The sequence below is a fragment of the Leptodactylus fuscus genome, chromosome 3 (genome assembly GCF_031893055.1).
Source record: "Leptodactylus fuscus isolate aLepFus1 chromosome 3, aLepFus1.hap2, whole genome shotgun sequence".
Taxonomy (NCBI): domain Eukaryota; kingdom Metazoa; phylum Chordata; class Amphibia; order Anura; family Leptodactylidae; genus Leptodactylus; species Leptodactylus fuscus.
The window spans coordinates 228173050-228197024 of record NC_134267.1 but is presented as its reverse complement, the minus strand read 5'-3'; the positions used below and the strand labels follow the sequence as shown (position 1 = coordinate 228197024).

Below are 23975 nucleotides of genomic sequence, written 5' to 3'. Positions count from 1 at the left end.
GTGCCACTGCTCCTATTTAGAAGCCCGGGGTGATTAAAAAAAAAAATACTGATACTCACCTGTCCTGGGCTCAGCATCAACTCCGAAGCTGTTGAGTCTGGTGTCTAAGATCCTGCTCCCCAAACATCATTGCTAGGGCCTGTGATTGGGCCCCATCGTTACCACTGGGGCCCAATAATAGACCTAGGGAGCAGGACTTCCGTCACTGGCTGTAAGAGCTCTGGAGTAGATGCTGAGCCCAGGACAGGTGAGTATCAGTAATTTTTTTTATTTTGAATCACCTCCTCTGGCCTGGTATCTAACGAAAAGGGGTCCAGTGATCACCAGGCCCCTCTCCATTAGCAGTATATCTAGAACCAGGCTTTCCCTGACCACTATCATGGTAGCATTGCAGAACCCCTTGGATGTTGCGGTCAAACAAGACTCACCGATGGGAGTTGTGCAATTTATTACCACAAAGTGTGTGGGAATGCTGATTCAATTTAGAATATTTTCTGAAATTCATATGAAATTCCACTTCAACAGCTTCGATTTGCTCATCTCTAGTCATCACTCTATGTTATGCATTGAAGGGCACTATTGTATAAAGGCATATAGGGACGGAATAGGAATGGGCAGGGTCCAAGGGGACATGGGCAGAGTTATCAATCTACATTCCATATCAGTAAGTCTTTGGAGTGTGGGAGGAAACCCACACAAACAAATGGAAAACATACAAACTCCTTGCAGATGTTAACTTTGGTCAAAGTCGAACCTAAGACTCCAGTATTGCAAGGCAATAGGGTTAACCATTGAACAACCTCCAATAACTGCAGACAAGTCTCTCCCATTTCACAATCGGAGGACCTGGAAGATGTGGTTCAATGTACCAATGGTACCTCATATGGATGTTTTGTTGTCTGGCAGTTCACCATGGAGCTGGTCGCTCTTCTTCTGATCATTGCTGTTATCTTGTGTTTGGCCATCATCTTTAACCAAAAAAATCAAGCCCTTCAGAGTAATTTCCCTCCTGGGCCAAGGCCCCTACCGATCATTGGAAATGCACTGTTATTTGACCTGTCAAAGCCTCATAAAACACTATTGGAGGTAAAATACAACTTCTACTGTACAGATAATAATAAAATTGCTAAGTAATGCAGCGCCACTTATGGTGTAATATAGGAACTCACTTAAAATTAAAGAGTTTTTTTGGCCTTAAAATGATTTTTCATACTGATCACCTATAGGGTGTCAGAAGTTGAATGGAAAACGTGTACCGCTACTATTCATGTAATAAGAGTGGTGCAGCAGCGCCATCCACTGCATAGTGGTGGTTCCAGGGACTGCAATGCTGCTCTTAGGGTGCATGCACACTACGTAACGCCGGGCGTGTATGAGAGCCGTACACGCCGGCATTACGGCAGACTGCCGAACACTTCCCATTCACTTCAATGGGAGCGCTCGTAAACGCCGCTGTTACGAGCGCTCGCATTGAAGTGAATGGGAAGTGTTCGGCAGCCCTGCTGTAACGCCGGCGTGTACGGCTCTCATACACGCCCGGCGTTACGTAGTGTGCATGCACCCTTACAGCCATCCACTGTATATTCTGTATACATATTTGACAGGTTTTAAGATCTCTGCATGCTTTCATTCAATAGTAATCTATACTTGCAGTGGATATGTGGTCATGTGACGGACACACAGGTTCATGGTCCATTATCATGTTACAGTGCAATCCCATGCCAAAGCTATGCCAAACCCACCTAAACCTTCACCCTAGTGTACATTATTATGTTGTAGTTAGCACAGCTATAGATTCTCCCAATTTTCCCAATGTTTAGAGGGTTGATAGAACTTTAGACTATTATATTAACCCTTTCTCTCTAGAGGCATCTTTCAATTTTTGTTTTTGACTCCCCATCTACCAAACCCCATATTTTTTTTTTTTCGGTTCACAGAGCCACACGAAGGCTAAATGTTTGTGGGACAAATTATTATTCATAATGGTAGCATTTATTGTTCGGTACAGAGTACTGGAAATATAGAAAACAATCAGAATAGGGTGGAATTGGAGAAAAAGTGTATTTGTGCGACTTTCTTACAGGCTTTGTTTTTACGGCGTTCACTGTGCACCCGCAATAACACATCACCTGTATTCTATGTTTCAGTACGATTCCAGCGATACAAAATTTATATAGTTTTATTTACATTTTACCCCCTAACAAAAATCCAAAACTTTGAGCAAGAAAACTTTTTCTTGAAGTCGCCGTACTCTTGACACCGGTAACTTTTTATATTTCATGTACAGGGATGCATAGGGCGTCTTTTATTGCAGGTCCAGGTTTACTTTTTAATTATACCATTTTGGGGAAAATCTATGGCTTTGATTATTTTTAACAGCGGCAAAACGGCAAAAAAAACAGCAGTTCGGCACTTTTATTTTTTTCTCCTTGCTGCGGCGTTCGCCATACAGGAAGCATATTTTTATAACTTCCTAGACTGGGCATTTTTGGAAACAGAGATACCTATTGTGTATGTGTTTCACAGTAATTTTCAAGCTTAATATGTATTCTAGGGAAAGGGGGTTGACTTAAATTTTTTAAAAAAATTTTATTTTTAGTGTTGTATTAATTAGACCCCCTAGGGCAGCGGTTCTCAACCTGTGGGTCACGACCCCGGCGGGGGTCGAACGACCAAAACACAGGGGTCACCTAAAGCCATCGGAAAATACATATTTCCGATGGCTTTAGCCGCTGAGAAGCCGCGCTTACCTTTTGCAGCAGGGTAGATCCTAGTGGGCTGAAGGACATGTGATGATGTCATGACCATGTGATCAGACTCTGGTGTGGGCGGAGCTATTCAGTACAGTGCCGAGTTACACAGGAAGAGCAAGCTGCAGTGAATGGAGACTGGAAGGTAAGATGGAGAGAAGAGACAGCATGTGTAAGCAAGAGGGGGGGAAAGGGGGTGCAGGCTGTGTGTGAGCATGATAGGGGGTTCAGGCTTTGTGTGAGCAAGATGGGGAGGTGTTTCAGGCTGTGTGTGAGCATGATAGGGGGGTTCAGGCTGTGTGTGAGTATGATAGGGGGGTTCAGGCTGTGTGTGAGCATGATAGGGGGGTTCAGGCTGTGTGTGAGTATGATAGGGGGTTCAGGCTGTGTGTGAGCATGATAGGGGGGTTCAGGCTGTGTGTGAGTATGATAGGGGGTTCAGGCTGTGTGTGAGTGTAATAGAGGGGTTCAGGCTGTGTGTGAGTGTGATAGAGGGGTTCAGGCTGTGTGTGAGCATGATAGGGGGGTTCAGGCTGTGTGTGAGCATGATAGGGGGTTCAGGCTGTGTGTGAGCAAGATGGGGGTGTTTCAGACTGTGTGTAAGCATGATCGGGGGGGGTCAGGCTGTGTGTGAGCAAGATGGGGGTGCTTCAGGCTGTGTGTGAGCATGATAGGGGGGTTCAGGCTGTGTGAGCATGATGGGGGGGTTCAGGCTGTGTGTGAGCATGATAGGGGGTTCAGGCTGTGTGTGAGCATAATAGAGGGGTTCAGGCTGTGTGTGAGCAAGATGGGGGAAAGGGGGTTCAGGCTGTGTGTGAGCATGATAGGGGGGTTCAGGCTGTGTGTGAGCATGATAGGGGGGTTCAGGCTGTGTGTGAGCATGATAGGGGGTTCAGGCTGTGTGTGAGCATGATAGGGGGGTTCAGGCTGTGTGTGAGCATGATAGGGGGTTCAGGCTGTGTGTGAGTGTGATAGGGGGGTTCAGGCTGTGTGTGAGCATGATAGGGGGTTCAGGCTGTGTGTGAGCATGATGGGGGGTTCAGGCTGTGTGTGAGCATGATAGGGTGTTCAGGCTGTGTGTGAGCGTGATAGGGGATTCAGGCTGTGTGTAAGCAAGGGGGGTGGGGTTCAGCAGATTTTGTGGAAGAGAGCTTTTGTGATTAATCACTATGTTTAAATTATGTTTGATTTGCAGAAATGAGAATACATAATGCATATCAGGTATTTACATTCCGAATCATAACTGTAGCAAAATTAAGGCCCGTTCACACAGAGGGGGCAGATTATGCCGCAAAATCCACGTCATAATCCGCCCCCTCACAATGACGACCTATTTAGACTGCCAGGTTTGTTTTTTGCGTGAGCGGCATGGTGCCGCTCATGGAAAAAAAAAAAGCGGGCTGCCCTTTCTTCAGGCGGATTCCGTGGCTCGGCGAGCCACGGTGTCTGCCTGGCGGCAGCAACCTCCGGTGTCGGTCCATTAATTTGAGCCAACTCCGGGGGGGGGGAAGCCACGACAGTCGTGGCAAGCGTGTTTTGACCCGAGAGTGACGCGGCTCCCTGCGTCACTCTCAGTGCCTAAATCCGCTATAAATCCGCTATACCGCCCTCCTGTGTGAACTAGCCCTTTACAGTTATGAAGTAGCCAACAAAATAATTTTTTGGTTTGGGGTCATGGCAACATGAGGAACTGTATTGCGGGGTCACGGCATTAGAAAGGTTGAGAACCACTGCCCTAGGGGGTCTTGAACCCCAGGCAGTCTGATCACTAATGCAATACATTACAATGCTAATGCAATGCAATTGAATTGCAAAATATTGATACTTCTATTAGAGGCTCCATAAAGAAGCCTACCATACAAATGAATACCAGACAAGCCTAGGAGTCTTTAATAGGTCCCCAGCTGTTTGGACAATGGTGATTTACCATAAGCTCGGAGCCTGCGAATCTGGGCACTGGTGATCCTCCCAAAATGGCCGCCTGGAAAATGTGAGTACTGATCTTGGGCATTTGCATTGGGTCTTTTTTGTCTCAATAAGTTGCTGTTAGAGCTCAGGTTTGGTACCTAGGCAATGGCTTTGTAGGCTTGGCATCCATGTCAGAGTTCAGACTCTTCCCCACCATTCAGGATTATTTCTTGAAAATAATCTAACTTCTTGTTTTCCCAGCTATCTAAGAAATACGGCACAATTTTCAGTGTGCAAATAGGCTTCGAGAAAATAGGGGTCCTGTGTGGTTATGAAACCATTAAAGATGCCCTGAGCAACCATGGGGATGGATTCTCCGACCGACCAAAATTAGAACTTGTAGCCAAAACTACGAAGGATAATGGTAACCATAACAATATATACTTGGTATTTTTTAAATAAAATGTTAGCCCTGTATTTGTGGGGCCAATATTATGTGAATATTTGCTTCATATTGTATTTATGTAGTAGTGAGAGCTTCATTCTTGTGCTATAAAGGTCCTTTTCCCTTCCAGAGACATAAAATGTTCAAGCTGAAGCCCCACGTTGCGGAAATGTATTTTTTTTTGCTGTAGATGTTGTTACGGTTTTTGAGTCAAAACTAAAAATATCTAAAATAGGAATGGGAAATAAATAGAGATGAGCGAACACTAAAATGTCCGAGATTCGAAATTCGATTCGAACAGCCGCACACTGTTCGACTGTTCGAACGGATTTCGAACCCCATTATAGTCTATGGGGGGAAATGGGGAAATACTCATTTCAGGGGTACGCAAAATTCGATAAAATTATACTTACCAGGTCCACGAGTGACGGTCGGGCTGAATTCTCCTTGAAGTCTTCTCCCGGCACAGCGCCCCCGCGGCGTCTTCCAGCTGGAATTCACTCTGCCTAGGCATCGGGGCCTAGGCAGCGCCGACTGCACATGTGCGGTCGGCTCTGCCTGGCCCGACGCCTGAGCAGAGCCGACTGCGCATGCGAGGGCATGCCCGCGCATGCGCAGTCGGCTCTGCCTAGGCCGGATGCCTAGGCAGAGTTAATTCCAGCCGGAAGACGCCGCGGGGACGCTGCACGGAGAAGACTTCTAAAGGTAAGAGAAGAACCAGTGTTGATTGGCGGAATGTATAGCATTCTGCCAATCAACGCTGGTTCTGCATCGAACCTTAAACTTCGAACATCTAGTAGAGTTCGATCGAGTACAAGTATTTCGAATACTGTAGTATTCGATCGAACACCTACTCAATCGAACACTACTCGCTCATCTCTAGAAATAAATAGGAAGTTTTTATACTTCTACCTTCTGCTCAATCCACTCTTGGCTTTGGCTCAAAAAAACGTATCAAAAAAGCTGTGCTTAGGCTGAGGCCTATTGACAGTACTCGGTGACAGGGCCCTAAATGTAAAAGGGTTCTTACTTTTTACTTTACTGTGATCTCAGTCTAAGGAAATTTTTGGTTTTCTTTGGCTGTATAAAATATATTTTTCTTATTTATCATGCTGATCTGTACGGCTTCTTCTCCAGGTATCCTCTTTGCGAATGGAGAGAATTGGAAAGTGATGAGAAGATTCACTCTGTCTACCTTACAAGATTATGGGATGGGGAAGAAGGACATAGAAGACAAGATCATCGATGAATCCCAATGCTTAGTTCAAGCATTTAAAGCACATGGAGGTGAGCGTCTTATTCATCACCCAGCATTGACTAAAAGTCATTAAACTTGGCATTGGCAAGGGCCAAATGAGTGTCATGAGCAATGACACATAAAGGGGCTCCAAGGATCAAACGTAATGTTTTAAAAATTTAGTAACACCCCTCCAATCTCACTCCTTACCCAGGCTCTGACTGGCCCACATGTGAACAGATGAATTACCCGGTGGGTCCTTGACATAAGTGGACCCCAACACACTGTACTTCATACAGATACTCATCATATGAGAGGGGAGGGGGGCAACACGGTGGCTCAGTGGTTAGCACTGCAGCCTTGCAGCACTGGAGTCCTGGGTTCGAATCCCACCAGGAGCAACATTAGCAAGGAGTTTGTATGTTCTCCCCGTGTTTGCATGGATTTCCTCCCATTCTACAAAAGACATACTGATAGGAAAAAAAAAAAAAAAAAAATTACATTGCGATCCCTATATGGGGCTCACAATCTACATTTGAAAAAAAAAAGATACTCATCATATAACATCTCAACCTATACACCATACACAGTGACAGGCAGGATAAAGCTGGCAATAAAGAAGTAAGGGGAAGAATTAAAAAAAAATCCAAGATTTCATGGAAAGAACCAAAATTTATTAATGCTACAAAAAAAAAAGTTCCAAATTTTAGTAACACTTTAACATGTCTATTTTTGAAAGCACTCTTACTTTGCAGAATTTTATTGACATCTACCTAAAATATTTGCACACTCCTATGTAGTAACAGTAAATGTTCATTATTTTTTAAGTCAGAAAATTCTTTTTTTCTTGTTTCAGGAAAACCTTTTGATAACCATCAAATAATCCATTGTGCGGTGGCTAATATCATGGTGTCCACTGTCATTGGTGTGAGGTTTGGTTATGAACATCCTACCCTAACGAGGCTTGTCAATTTAATTAATGAGAATATCAGACTACTTGGCAGTGCTTTGGTCCGGGTAAGACGATAAACCATTTCCAGGCCAAATTTCCAGGTAGATTCACTTTTCTTCAGTATGTGCAGGATTAGATCTACAATTTTTTTGCGGTTCTTTTATACAATTTCAATTTAAGTTCAATAGATTTATTTCTTTGGCTGAGGCCTCATATTGTAGACACTTAGGCTAAAACTTCAAAATGTGTGTCTGCAACAAGAGGCCTCAGCCTTAGGCTCCATTCACACGGAGTAACGCCAGGCGTTTTTTGTGTGTATTTTGTGTGTATTTTTCCAGCCGTAAAAAGCAGTCTCCATTGAGTTCTATAGTAAAATACGCCTGTATTTTTACGTCCGTAATTTTACGGACGTAAAATTACGGACGTAAAATTACGGACGTAAAAAAACGCCAGCATTTTACTATAGAACTCAATGGAGACTGCTTTTTACGGCTGTAAAAATACACACAAAATACACACAAAAAACGCCTGGCGTTACTCCGTGTGAATGGAGCCTTATTCTACCAGGGGTAGAGCTAGAATATGTGACTTGAGTGTGATAGTGGCATTTCTTTTTAACTATCAAGGATACCCCAACGTTAAAAAAATCATTGTGGGTCCCTTACATAGAATACCCTCCGCAACATGTTTCTCTATCAATCCACCAGTAATCGATAGCCATGATTTTTATTACTTTAGACATTTACCTACAATCTAAAATACAGTCCCGAGCATCTGGGACCCTTTCCAACTGCACAGGTTGCACTATTAGTACATCCGCTCCAATCAGGACATAAAGATTTACTATCTAGAGCACTTTAGGATTAGAAATAAGCTAACTGGTTTGGATTAAACCAGATTTGACCTCAATAACCCAAAAGTTTTGTGCCTGGCGCTAATCCAAAATTTTTGGTGTTAATTTCCAAGGTATTACTATTATACTCTGGGGTCTATTCAAACTCATATTTATTTTGCCTCACTTCTCCTTGGTCCCCTTGCAAAAAATGGCACTCTTTGGCATCCTCTTCCAGCCCTTTCTGGTCTCTTGGCTGATGTTTCATGTCATAGAGGACCTCTGAGGTGCAGTAATATGTCCCCATATGACATCAGCTAGGAGATTGGAAGAGGTTTGAAGTTGATGCCAAGGGACCCCTACAAGAGGGCAAAGGAGAGGTGAGACAAGGTGAGTTCAAGTTTTTACTATATTGCTACACCTCCCCTGGGTCTCCACTTATTATATTGAGACAAGAAGACAGAAGGGGTAGTTGTAACGTCTCCACCTGTTCAGGTCTCTGTGCCACTCCCACTCGCACAGGGAGGAGACGTGTTCAGTTTGATTCTTTGCTTACAGCTTTTTGTTGTTTTGTCTGAACACTGCTCTATTAACTCTCCTATGTAATTGAATTTCCACCATGCCCATCTCTTGCACCTTGTTTTCATCAAATAGTTAATCTTAGCCTTACCTGTGTTATTGACAACCTGTCTACCAATCATGTCTGAGCAGGTCCTGGGCTTCCTATATTCAGGTCATCAGTCCACACAGGTTTTCTTCTTATTTTGACTCTGTCCTGTGATTTTGTCCACACTAGCTTCCTACTTAAGCTTTCTATTGTATTACTGACCTCTGACCTTTGACTTCCCTTTTGACTACTCTTTTGGATTATGATTTTGTACTGCTATGTCTCTTTGGCTTTGACCCTTGGCTTGCTGACCTCACTTCTGTGTTGTTTTGTCCTGTCTTGTTCTGTGTGACACTTATTCAGAGAAGGGATCGCCACCCAGTTGTCCCTGTCATTAAGAAAGTTGTGACAATTAAGTAGGAATGGGGGTTGCGTCGAGTTTAGGGCTCGCAGTCTCTGTCTTCCCTTCTTCCATTGTTCTAGCAGCAGCACTGGGGAATTGCACAACTAGCAAATCCCTTACAGCAGTAAAGTGGTACTTTTTATCCCACTATGGGCCCAGTGACTACAATTGTAATGTACCTTGTCAAAAATACATTTAATGTTATGCTTTAACTTTGTTGCTTTTAATAAAGCTTTACCACAGTTACCCTTATCTGATCCACTGGATGCCCGGCCCGCACAAAAAAGTTTTTGTAAACGTGAAGGAGCTGCATGACTTTATAAGAGAGACATTTACGAGACAGAGGAAGGAGCTGGACATCAATGACCAGAGGAATCTCATTGACGCCTACCTTACCAAGCAACAAGAGGTAAGTGCAACTACTGTTATCTCAACTAGAAATTGTTGACCATCATTGACGAAATCGTTGATGATTCTATTAGAATCGTTGACCATCATAACCATTTTTATACTACTGCCCTCTTCACAAGATACAATCCCTTTAAGCTACCTATAGACCTGTAGTTCATTCTCATGTAAGATGGCTCGGACTGGAAGCTGAACACAGCAAGACCCAACAGGGAGCATCTTATCATAAATAGAGATGAGCGAACACTAAAATGTCCGAGGTTTGAAATCCGATTCGAACAGCCGCACACTGTTCGGCTGATCGAACGGATTTCGAACCCCATTATAGTCTATGGGGGGAAATGCTCGTTTCAGGGGTATGCAAAATTCGATAAAATTATACTTACCAAGCCCACGAGTGACGGTTGGGCTGGATTCCCCTTGAAGTCTTCTCCTGGCGCAGCGCCCCCGCGATGTCTTCTGGCTGGAATTCACTCTGCCTAGGACGGATGCCTAGGCAGAGTGAATTCCAGCCGGAAGACGCCGAGGGGACGCTGCACGGAGAAGACTTCTAAAGGTAAGAGAAGAACCAGCGTTGATTGGCAGAATGTATAGCATTCTGCCAATCAACGCTGGTTCTGCATCGAACCTTAACCCCTTAAGGACCAGGCCATTTTTTGGTTTCGCATTTTCGTTTTTCCCTCCTCACATTTCAAGAGCCATAACTTTTTCATTTTTCAGTTCACAGAGTCACATGATGGCTTATTGTTTGCGGGACAAATTGTACTTTGTAATGGCATCATTCAATATGCTGTGCAATGTACTGGGAAGCTGGAAAAAAATTCAGAATGAGGTGCAATTGGAGAAAAAATGCATTTGCGCCATTTTCTTATGGGTTTAATTTTTACAGCGTTCACTGTTTGGTACAAATGAAATGTTACCTGTGTTCTACGTGTCAGTACGAACGCGGTGATACCAAATTTATATAGTATTTGAAATGTTTTGATACTTTTAAAAAAATGATAAACTTTGCAAAATAGAAAAAAAATTTTGTGTCATCATGTTCTAACACCTGTAACTTTTTCATATTTCCATGTATGGAGCTGGTTGTGGTGTCTTTTTATGCGGGACAAGATGACGTTTCTATTGATACCATTTGGGGAAAGATCTGATGGTTTGATCACTTTTTATTCAATTTTTTATAGGAGGCAAAGTGTTGAAAAAAACGCTTTTTGGCTGTTTTTATTTTTTTTGCCGCTACGCCGTTCGCAGTACGGGATAAATGTTTTAATATTCTAATAGTTCGGGCATTTTGGAGCGCGGGGATACCTAATATGTTTATGTTTAATGTTCTTTAATTACTTTTATAGCTAATCTAGGGAAAGGGGGGTGATTTGAACTTTTATATTTTTTTTATTTTTTTAATACTTTTAAAAACTTTTTTTTTCTTCTGTTACATTTATGATCAGACCCCTTAGGTACCTTGAAACCTAGGGGGTCTGATCGCTCATACTATTCACTGCAATACTACAGTACTGCAGTGAATAGCAGAATCCCAGCACTTCTATTAGAGGCTGCCTCTGGCATCGTCTAATAGATCTAGTGCAGAGACAAGCCTGGAAGCCTTCAATAGGCTTCCGGCTGTCATAGCAACCGATCACCGCCCTCATGTGACGTTCAGGAGGGCGGCGATCGGGGAAACATGGCGGCGCCCATGCCGCCTGCGCTGTTTACACGCTGCGGTCGCGTTTGACCGCAGTGTGTAAAGGGTTAACAGCAGCGATCGGCTCGGGCACCGACCGCTGCTGTTATTGGCAGGTCCTGGCTGTATTATACAGCCGGCATCTGCCGTGTATGGAGCGAGCTCAGCGTGTGAGCTCGCTCTATACATCCCCATGCGACCCATGACGTACAGTTACGTCAAGGGTCGCTAAGGGGTTAAACTTCGAACAGCTAGTAGTGTTCGATTGAGTAGGAGTATTTCGAATACCGTAGTATTCGATCGAACACCTACTCGCTCATCTCTAATCATAAATACTAAAAACAATAAGCTATTATTGTCACAAAATGATAGTATACGCTGCAAGTTAATATCCCTTGTGCAAATTTACAAATTTCAGAAATTCCCACATAAATTGTCCCTTATATTTCCCATGATATGTCAGGCAGGGTGTAAGAACATCTGAAGAGTGTGGAGAAGGACTATATAGACTAGTCATGATGGAGTATGCAGTGAAATACCACAAACGTGACCCGTTCCAGAACCTATCCAGATACCTACAAGAGGGTGACCTTGACCTATGCAATGGCTTTTATTATTGTACATTAGGTTTATCTCTGATCTTTGATGCAGTTGGTAGTTACAAGATGGCACATGTGTTTTCTAAAATAATGAAGGGTAATACTAGAACCGAGTGATATTTTTAGATTTTATGAACTGATTCCATATTTTCCAAAAATAACTAATATGTAGGATTTTACTCTTCTGAAGGGGTGTGGGGATAACATTGTAATATCTTTGGATGAAGACACAGGTCCATCAAGTCCAACCCATAACTCTACAATATTGATCTAGAAGATGACGCCAATTGCCCCAAGATAGGGAAAAAAATAAAATCAAATAATAATAATAATAATAATAATAATAATAATAATAAATAATAATACTATTATTATTATTATTATTATTATTATATTTTACTTTTCAAGAAAGGCATCCAGACCAGTAAATCCACTATCACCACATCCTTTAGCAGTGAGCTCCATAGCCTCATTGCTCTTACAGTAAAGAATCTTCATCTAGGAAGCTGGTGAAATATGATCTCCTTTTGGCATAGAAGATGTCCCCTTCTCAAAGAGGCAAAGCTTCTGCTGCATACAGTTGCTTTAGCTCGGTTTTTACATGGTTACAATCAGGACATGAATTTGGACAGTATATTGGCCTTATATCCCAGACCGATCTCTGAGCAGGAACCTGCATCATAGTCATATTCAACTCTAGAGTTCCTCCCTCGCTGCAGGACTACTGTCCTATACTATTATCATATGTTTGGTGCAGGTCTAGGGATGGATAAAGACTACCCTGGGCTTCCAAAATTTCCAGTAACAGCAAGTCACATTCAATGACAGGGATCATAGAGAAAATCCATACCTATTACATCAAATGATGTTTCTTTGGATTGTAGACATTCTCTTTCCTCATTTTCTCCATTAGGCTCTTCATATTTCCATCATTATCTGATATCCCTAATACTGTGCTTCAGATACACTGTTGCTCCCAAAGTCTAAAATCTCATAGTGTCCCCAAACAGTATAATGTCCCACAGTTACCCTCCCACACAGTATAATGTCCCCTAGAGACCCTCCCACACATTATAATGTCCCCTATTGGCCCTTCCACACAGTATAGTGTCCCATAGTGTGCCCCCTACAGTATAATGCCCATAGCTACCCCTCTACACAGTAGAATGTCCCACAGTGGTCCCTCCACACAGTATAATGTCCCATAATGACCCTTCCACACAGTATAGTGTCCTATAGTGTGCCCCATACAGTATAATGCCCCCAGGAACCCCTCCACACAGTATAATGTCCCATAATGGCCCTTCCACATAGTATAGTTCCTGTAGAGTGCCTCATACAGTATAATGTCCCACATAGGGACGATTGAACTGGATCATAATAAGCCTGGTTCGTTACCAATTTTTCTAAAGTTTGAACTTGAAATTTTGAGGTTCGCCACCCATGAACCACTATTATACTCTGGGGTCTCTTCAGACTCCACAGTATAAGTAGAGGCCTAGGGAGGTGAGTAAAAAAATCTTGCCTCAATTTTACTCACCTCTCCTGGGCGTCAATCACAGCATGTAATTAGGGTTCCCATCCTCTTTTAGGCTCCTGAATTATATCAATGACATCAGAGACTGCAAGGACCTATGACTTTGCCTCAGCAGTCACATGGGGGCTTGTCGATGTCATGACCATGGGTAATGTTAGGTACACCACAGAACTCCTTTAAATGCTGCATTTTACCTGAATATTTGTTTTATTTATTGTATGATTTGTTTTCTAGGGTAAACCAGAATCTGCTTTGTATTTTCATGACGAGAACCTGATCGCACTTGTGGAAAATGTGTTTACGGCTGGAATGGAGTCCACAGCAACAACACTGAGATGGGGAATTCTACTCATGATGAAATATCCAGAAATTCAAAGTAAGGACTATCGAGCAAAACTTTATACTTTTTTATTATTACATAGGTCAGTTAATGTATAGTGGTGTTCGCCTTTCTGTATTGATAGGCTAGGCTAGGCTCAAATCTGCATTGGAGTCTCCATAGGACTGAATAGTACCCTTGAAGGGTGTGAAGTTGCGATGTAGATTGTAAATATACTTATTGACCCAGTAGAAGTGACTCAATTGTCTATATTCCCACTCCATATCCAGGCACATTGGATAGTTCAAAAGAAACATACTCAATGGTAGTAGACCATCAAGGTGTAGAACATGGTGGAAGAGCAAAAGATTTGAGTCTAGGCATCTATAAAGGAAGTGTCTGGCTAGACCTGGTGGGAATTCACTATTACTTAAAGGGGTTGTCCCATCACAAGGATCCTATGTATGCTGCTTGTTAATGTGGATGTAAGGCTTTTCCTAAATACACTGCTTCAGCAAAACTGCTTTGTTTGTCCACTATCTTACTTTATTCAATTTATTGTTGACACAGCGCTTGACTTATCTGCTCAAAAGTCAAGTGATGTAGCTGCCTGCTCTCAGGGGGGAGGGAGGAGGGGCTAAGTGCACAGGAGCCAGCCTGTGTTTCTAGCTATTCCTGTGTCTGCACCATGTGACCTAGCTCCCTGCTCTCCGATAGGGGAGAGGAGCTGCTTTCATTTCTTCTGTTCTCCCAGTTATCAGACTAGCTAATTCAATTGTGTTCATTATGGCAGAGATAGGCAGTCTCAGAATGGAGTTGCTGCTGCCATAGTCCAATATGGGTGGGCGGAGCTAAACGGTAGGTTGCATGTGAAACCCCGCCCTCCAAAGGATGCAAGAAACGAGGAAGAAAGAAGATTTTACAGCAGTGAAGACTGGTGAGAGGGGGTTAAGAACGACATCCCTTGAGAACGTAAATACAATTTACAAGCCTTTATGAAGCTGGATACTACTGGGGAAAGAGATGATAGTACAATCTCTGGTCACATTTGTCCAGGACCCCAAGGGTTTAGGGGCAATGCGGATCGAGCAGCTTCAAATGCAACTCAAAATTTAGTCTGAAGTCCAGGATTCTGGACATTGTCGCGGCCATCAAGATCTAGTAAATTGACATAAGTTAAAGAAAACATCTATTAAGAGGAAGGTGAAATACTCTGAAATGTTCAGATATTCGTGATGGTTTACTTGATATTACATGTTAAAAAAGTGATCACATCATTGCATGTATCGAAAAACGAGTGCTATGATTGCTTGATTATTGTTTCCATAATTCTTGGCTTCCACTATGGGGACCTGGTTATTGAGACTGGTTGGGATCCCAAAAGTACTGGGACTGCATGAATCAGACACTATAGATAAGCCATAAGAGTCTAAGCTGGAGAATATTGTCTGTTACTTATCAATTACCTCAAAGATAAAGATAAATACTCGGACAATAACGAATATTTTTGCACAGGAAAAGTTCATAATGAAATCGACGCCGTGATCGGATCAGCTCAGCCTCGGACAGAGCATAGGAAACAAATGCCGTACACCGACGCGGTCATACATGAAACCCTGAGGTTTGGTGACGTTGTACCAAGGGGTGCCCCACACGTTACCTCTAAGGATGTTAACTTCAGAAGGTATTTTCTTCCTAAGGTAAGAGTTAGGTGTAATAATGGCATGAAGTCTTCACAGTGATCAGATGATCACCGTCTTAAAGGATTTTCTAACCCCAGATGAGAAGCTGTCCCAGATGGAGCAAGCTCTGTGTGAACAGTCAAATGCACTTGACTCCATCTACGTTTAGTAGAGAAGGTGACTGTCCATGGTTGTGTTAAATCTACCAGACTAAAGACTTGTTGTAGATCTTTTCTCTGCCTAATAGAGTAGGTCATGATCATGAGTCGCCCTAGTTCTTACACTGTCACGGTTGCACCAAAGTCCGAGCAACCATAAGCTGAATGCTGCTTGCACCTCTATGGAACTGGGGTAGGAAAACTTTCCCTGGCGCTTCGATGCCTGACTAAGCCCTACCTGAGGGTATTGGTAAAACTGTCCATTCTAGTTGAAGGTAAACTATAGGGTTGATAACTTCTTGATACATATCCTGTATAATACATAACTTTTTCTCCCCAGGGCACTTTTGTCATCCCATTAATTCATTCAGTGCTCAGAGATAAAGCTTACTTTGAGAAACCCTATGAGTTCTACCCTGAACACTTTCTTGACTCAGAAGGAAAACTGAAGAAGATTGAGGCCTTCATACCATTCTCCATAGGTAACACTATTACTGTCAGACTGGGATGTCTAGGGATCACCAGTGGAATTGTTTCTGGGGGCCCAACCCCCACAACCTGCAGATCAGCTTAACCGAGACAGCGTGGCTACATGTCGGGAGCCATGCTGCATACTTGCCATTGGATATGCACCACTACACTACCTAAACCACCGATACACTCGATTGTAAGGCAATCAAGCAGAGCGGCTCCTGGAATTGTTAACATTACCTGTAGATGAACCACTCTGGAAAAGCTGATCTGTAGAGGTCCTGGCTGTGGGACTCCTGCAGGTGTAATTTTGATGGCCTATCCTAAGCACAAGCCATTAATATTAGAAAGATAAACTCTGGATAAACTGGATAAACTCTTCAACCCCTTCTGCCCAGTGGCTTTTTTTGATTTTCGATTTTCGTTTTGGACTCCCCGCCTCCCAAATCCCTTAACTAACCTTCAGCATGGCCATGTGACCAACAGATGTGATTAGAGATGGGCAACCCAAATATCCCAAATTGTCTTGGAGGAACTAAAATGGCCACTCCCTTCAGACCTCAGAGTATAACTGGGGAAACAGGGGAGTTCCATGTCCATATCTGAGGCCTGTGATTGGGCCAAAGCAACACAAGCCTCAGCAGTAACTTCAGACACATGACGTATCTGAATAGACCAAGAAAGAGTGCCGGATGCCATGAGGAGGTCCAAAAGAGGTGATCCAATTTGAGTCAAAATGTTTTATTCATTTTTTACACCTCCCCTGGGCCTCCACGTGTTATACTCTGGAGCCTGAACAGACTAATTTATACTAAATAAGCTTGTTCGACCTGAAACTAGTTCAACCCAAGAAGAATCAGGAACCCGAGCACCTAAACCTGAAACGAAATGATTCATGGAGAGCTTGCCCATCTCTAGACATATCACTTCCTGAGAACAGGACTTAGAGCTTGCCCATCTCTAGATATGATGTCACTTCCTGAGAACAGGACTTAGAGCTTGCCCATCTCTAGATATGATGTCACTTCCTGAGAACAGGACTTAGAGCTTGCCCATCTCTAGACATGGTGTCACTTCCTGAGAACAGGACTTAGAGCTTGCCCATCTCTAGATATGATCTCACTTCCTGAGAACAGGACTTAGAGCTTGCCCATCTCTAGACATGGTGTCACTTCCTGAAAAAAGGACTTACAGCTCAATATCACAGTCCTAGATAAACCCTTTAAGATTTGTTTCACTATTACAGACATGTTATCATGTTTTTGTGTCTTTTTCTATCAGGTAAGAGGAGTTGTGTGGGTGAAAATTTGACCAAGATGGAGCTGTTCCTCTTCTTTACCACTCTGCTACAGAACTTCACATTCCAGGCCCCACCAGGAGCTATTCTGGACCTGACCCCCACAATGGCTTCAACAAATAGCCCCAAACCTTATGAATTCTGTGCTGTACCTCGCAGCTAGAAATTTTTTGGCAAGACTAACCTAAAACTCATGTGAAGATAATTTTGTAATGTAAATAAACATTTGATGTTAACATTTTAATTTCAGTAAGGAGAAGAAAAATACGCATAATCATAGACATGGTCCACCAATACATATCACTTCATGAGAAATTGGTTTTAGATTAAGGCATCAGGTTGTGGATAAGTTTTTTTTTTTTTTTTGTTGCATTTTTTTTTATGAGTGTTTCCTTTATGTGTGCCATTCCCATTTTAATGCCTTAACAAAAAAATCCAAAAATATTTTTTAAACAAATTCTTGAAGTCACCATATTTTGACATCCATATTTTTATATAAGGAACTGCATAAGTCTTATTTTTGTGTGTGTGTGTGTGTGTGTGTGTGTGTATACTTTTTATTTATACCATTTTGGGTAATATCTGATGTTTACTGTTCTTTTTATTAAAATTTTGGGGGCTACACAACAAAAAAAATTGCATTTTAGTTCTTTTTTCCGCTACGGTATTCTCCATATGAAACCTATTGTTATAAGTTTGTAGTTTGGCCATTTTCAGGTGTGGGGATACATACTGTACTAATGTATTATTTTGCTTATTACTTGTTTGTGTATTCTAGGTTCTTATGTTCTAGACATCTGCAGGATTGATGCCCACTATCATAGGAGGGGCTGATCATAGGCATTGCCGCTAGGGGGTCTCCCCTGTATAATATGGGCAGTGCTATATCCACATCCTCCTTCCTATTACAGCGGATGTTGGGAAACAGTTAAAGGGGTTGTCAAGTTTGTTAACATTTTGCACCTACAACATCGTCACATTCTGTTATGCTGATCTTTGGCGCGTCCAGGGGCAATCCTGGGGTCTTTCAAGATCATTGGCATAAAAAACAAGGCAAATGTCCTTTCCAACATAAAATTTATTTCTATATAGTTATTAAATATAAGGGCCCAATATTGTCATGTCAGTCCCTTACTACAAGACAGATTCGCCCATGCCCCAACAGTATAATCCCAATGTAGCTCCTTTTATTGTACAATGTGCCCCTCATAATGTCACCCAATCCTCTAGTGTCAGAGTTATCTGCATAACGTTATATGGGGAACACAAATAGTCCCCTTTATCCCAAATGTTCCTGATGCCGACCAGCATATTAAAGTGGTTGTCCTGTAATTTGTATTTACTGTATCATCTGATTGGTGGGGCCCAATAGCTGTGCCCTGCAAGGATCACTCTACTCAGGGCCCCTTCCAACACCCATACTATATATTCCAGGGAGAGAAGTAGATGTGCCTATGCTCTGTATGGTGATAAGGTGCCGGTAATGCAGCCCAGCTCCCATTGGAGTGAATTGTTAACAGCGCTGCAGTAAAGCAGTATGGCCACTACAAAGGGAACGTACTGTCTGCTTCTGGCTCTTTGTAGAATGGGAGGAAATCCACGCAAACATGGGGAGAACATACAAATTCATTGCAGATGATGTTCTGGGGGGATTTGAACCCAGGACCCCAGCGCTGCAAGGCTGCAGTGCCACCGTGTTGCCCCCAGTGTATAGTTCAGGTGTCTGAAGTGGCCACAAACAGATGAGCCATTACATATTTAGGCCATAAATAAAAATTCCTGCACAACCTCTTTAACCTCTGCCTGCCCTGCATTACAATATCAGGAGATTCCTGTAAGCAATTTACTATAAAGTGTGCAGTGATGGTACCGCCATAGTAGAGTAGCTGTATATTATATAGAGTACAGTGATGGTATGGCCATAGGAGCTATATATTATATAGAGTACAGTGATGGTATGGTCATAGGAGCTGTATATTATATAGAGTACAGTGATGGTATGGCCATAGGAGCTGTATACTACATAGAGTACAGTGATGGTATGGTCATAGGAGCTGTATATTATATAGAGTACAGTGATGGTATGGTCATAGGAGCTGTATATAATATAGCGTACAGTGATGGTATGGTCATAGGAGCTGTATATTATATAGAGTACAGTGATGGTATGGTCATAGGAGCTGTATATTATATAGAGTACAGTGATGCTATGGCCATAGGAGCTGTATATTATATAGAGTACAGTGATGGTATGGCCATAGGAGCTGTATATTATATAGAGTACAGTGATGGTATGGCCATAGGAGCTGTATATTATATAGAGTACAGTGATGGTATGGCCATAGGAGATATATATTATATAGAGTACAGTGATGGTATGGCCATAGGAGCTGTATACTATATAGAGTACAGTGATGGTATGGTCATAGGAGCTGTATATTATATAGAGTACAGTGATGGTATGGTCATAGGAGCTGTATATTATATAGAGTACAGTGATGGTATGGTCATAGGAGCTGTATATTATATAGAGTACAGTGATGGTATGGCCATAGTAGCTGTATATTATATAGAGTACAGTGAAGGTATGGCCATAGGAGCTGTATATTATATAGAGTACAGTGATGGTATGGCCATAGGAGCTATATATTATATAGAGTACAGTGATGGTATGGCCATAGGAGCTGTATATTATATAGAGTACAGTGATGGTATGGCCATAGGAGCTGTATACTACATAGAGTACAGTGATGGTATGGCCATAGTAGCTGTATATTATATAGAGTACAGTGATGGTATGGCCATAGTAGCTGTATATTATATAGAGTACAGTGATGGTATGGCTATAGTAGCTGTATATTATATAGAGTACAGTGATGGTATGGTCATAGGAGCTGTATATTATATAGAGTACAGTGATGGTATGGCCATAGTAGCTGTATATTATATAGAGTACAGTGATGGTATGGCCATAGTAGCTGTATATTATATAGAGTACAGTGATGGTATGGCCATAGGAGCTGTATATTATATAGAGTACAGTGATGGTATGGCCATAGGAGCTGTATACTACATAGAGTACAGTGATGGTATGGTCATAGGAGCTATATATTATATAGAGTACAGTGATGGTATGGTGATAGGAGCTGTATATTATATAGAGTACAGTGATGGTATGGTCATAGGAGCTGTATATTATATAGAGTACAGTGATGGTATGGCCATAGGAGCTGTATATTATATAGAGTACAGTGATGGTATGGCCATAGGAGCTGTATATTATATAGAGTACAGTGATGGTATGGTCATAGGAGCTGTATATTATATAGAGTACAGTGATGGTATGGTCATAGGAGCTCTATATTATATAGAGTACAGTGATGGTATAGCCATAGGAGCTGTATATTATATAGAGTACAGTGATGGTATGGCCATAGGAGCTGTATATTATATAGAGTACAGTGATGGTATGGTCATAGGAGCTATATATTATATAGAGTACAGTGATGGTATGGCCATAGGAGCTATATATTATATAGAGTACAGTGATGGTATGGCCATAGGAGCTGTATACTACATAGAGTACAGTGAAGGTATGGTCATAGGAGCTGTATATTATATAGAGTACAGTGATGGTATTGCCATAGGAGCTGTATATTATATAGAGTACAGTGATGGTATGGTCATAGGAGCTATATATTATATAGAGTACAGTGATGGTATGGCCATAGGAGCTGTATATTATATAGAGTACAGTGATGGTATGGCCATAGGAGCTGTATACTACATAGAGTACAGTGAAGGTATGGTCATAGGAGCTGTATATTATATAGAGTACAGTGATGGTATGGTCATAGGAGCTGTATATTATATAGAGTATAGTGATGGTATGGTCATAGGAGCTATATATTATATAGAGTACAGTGATGGTATGGTCATAGGAGCTATATATTATATAGAGTACAGTGATGGTATGGTCATAGGAGCTGTATATTATATAGAGTACAGTGATGGTATGGTCATAGGAGCTATATATTATATAGAGTACAGTGATGGTATGGCCATAGGAGCTGTATATTATATAGAGTACAGTGATGGTATGGTCATAGGAGCTATATATTATATAGAGTACAGTGATGGTATGGTCATAGGAGCTGTATATTATATAGAGTACAGTGATGGTATGGTCATAGGAGCTATATATTATATAGAGTACAGTGATGGTATGGTCATAGGAGCTGTATATTATATAGAGTACAGTGATGGTATGGCCATAGGAGCTGTATATTATATAGAGTACAGTGATGGTATGGTCATAGGAGCTATATATTATATAGAGTACAGTGATGGTATGGTCATAGGAGCTGTATATTATATAGAGTACAGTGATGGTATGGTCATAGGAGCTGTATATTATATAGAGTACAGTGATGGTATGGCCATAGGAGCTATATATTATATAGAGTACAGTGATGGTATGGCCATAGGAGCTGTATATTATATAGAGTACAGTGATGGTATGGCCATAGGAGCTGTATATTATATAGAGTACAGTGATGGTATGGTCATAGGAGCTGTATATTATATAGAGTATAGTGATGGTATGGTCATAGGAGCTATATATTATATAGAGTACAGTGATGGTATGGTCATAGGAGCTATATATTATATAGAGTACAGTGATGGTATGGTCATAGGAGCTGTATATTATATAGAGTACAGTGATGGTATGGTCATAGGAGCTATATATTATATAGAGTACAGTGATGGTATGGCCATAGGAGCTGTATATTATATAGAGTACAGTGATGGTATGGCCATAGGAGCTGTATATTATATAGAGTACAGTGATGGTATGGTCATAGGAGCTGTATATTATATAGAGTACAGTGATGGTATGGTCATAGGAGCTATATATTATATAGAGTACAGTGATGGTATGGCCATAGGAGCTGTATATTATATAGAGTACAGTGATGGTATGGTCATAGTAGCTGTGCCTACCCCATCACTTACAAGTTCCAGTGTCTCCCTGTCTGAACAAAGGTACTGGACATCCAGGAAACTGGCGCAGGAGGAGTGTGCTCCAATAGGAGATGATGATGACATCACATGACCTGCTATTAGCAGATATTTTTAGGCTATCATTACGTGACACTTCACAATGACATTTAACATGACAGAACTTGCACAAAGTTTATATTGTACAGAGTATTGATTACTCAAATCTGCACCCTCAATCCTCTGTGTGGACGTCTTCATACATGGAAGGAGTTTTCATATAATCATAGTCATATTGCCTGTCCACAGAATAGGTGTTGTGCTGTCCCATCTGAATGGCACTTTAACCAGCACATGGTTATAGGACCAACCCAGGTAGCTGAACATACTAACCATACTGAACCACCAAACCAAACCATTCAAACGGAAGAGCAAAGAACACCGGACTGATGGAACTTCTAGAGGTCAGAAACTTATCACCTAACCTAAGGTTAGAAATTTTGATCTTGGGGGAACTCTTTTAACCACTTCAATATATGGTTTATTATACTATAGAGCAGTAATGTAGAATATATCATATTACATATATATATTCATATATTCACATACAGGAATTTGTTATCGGTGTCTGCCACATTACAGATACAGAGGAGCCACGCCCTAGTCAATGTGGGAGATTTACTAATGAAAATGTGCCAAAATTGTGAAGTGACGTGCCAAATTGTGCCACAAAGTTAGTAAAGAGGTGCTATAAACTTACTATTCACTAGACTGTCAAAAATTATTCTTCATCTGAAGAAACGTTTTAAGGCTAAGGCCCTTTGGAGCAAAACAAAGCAAAACAAAAAATAAAAATGCGTTAGAAATAGAGATCAGCGAACACTAAAATGTCCGAGGTTCGAAATCCGATTCGAACAGCCGCACACTGTTCGGCTGTTCGAACGAATTTCGAACCTCATTATAGTCTATGGGGGGAAATGCTCATTTCAGGGGTATGCAAAATTCGATACAATTATACTTACCAAGTCTTCTCCCGGAGCAGCGCCCCCCCGCGGCGTCTTCCGGATGGAATTCACTCTGCCTAGGCATCGGGGCCTAGGCAGAGCCGACTGCGCATGCGAGGGCATGCCCGCACATGCGCAGTCAGCTCTACCTTGGCCGGATGCCTAGGCAGAGTGAATTCCAGCCGGTAGACGCCGCGGGGACGCTGCACAGAGAAGACTTCTAAAGGTAAGAGAAGAACCAGCGTTGATTGGCAGAATGTATAGCATTCTGCCAATCAACGCTGGTTCTGCATCGAACATTAAACTTCGAACAGCTAGTAGTGTTCGATCGAGTACGAGTATTTTGAATACCGTAGTATTTGATCGTACACCTACTCGATTGAACACTACTCGCTCATCTTTAGTTAGCTAGTCATTGCACTTTCTGCCCCTATTATACTTATACGGAAAATGACAGCATTCCTGCAGGTATACTTGACATGCTCTAATTTACAAAAATTTGAGTGTTTTTGAAATTGCATTTCTGCTGCAGATATTTTTCTGCAATGTGTGGATGGGATTAACCAGAATCCTACCCACTTTGCAGATACTGTAAAATACAGTGGGTTTTGCCACAGTAAAAAAAATCCTTGTTTTTACAACATGGGGCTCCCGACCTTTCGTAGGCTTACACAACAAATATAT

General features: G+C 41.8%; 1 protein-coding gene across 1 annotated transcript; it reads left to right on the top strand.

The window, feature by feature from the left end:
* Positions 1 to 912: 912 nt before the first annotated feature.
* Positions 913 to 17449, top strand: LOC142198300 (cytochrome P450 2K4-like). The gene is made up of 9 exons (XM_075269271.1): positions 913 to 1086; positions 4920 to 5082; positions 6241 to 6390; positions 7197 to 7357; positions 9367 to 9543; positions 13594 to 13735; positions 15194 to 15378; positions 15859 to 16000; positions 17271 to 17449. Exons 1-9 carry the CDS (start codon positions 913 to 915, stop codon positions 17447 to 17449), a joined length of 1473 nt encoding a protein of 490 aa, XP_075125372.1.
* Positions 17450 to 23975: the final 6526 nt, after the last annotated feature.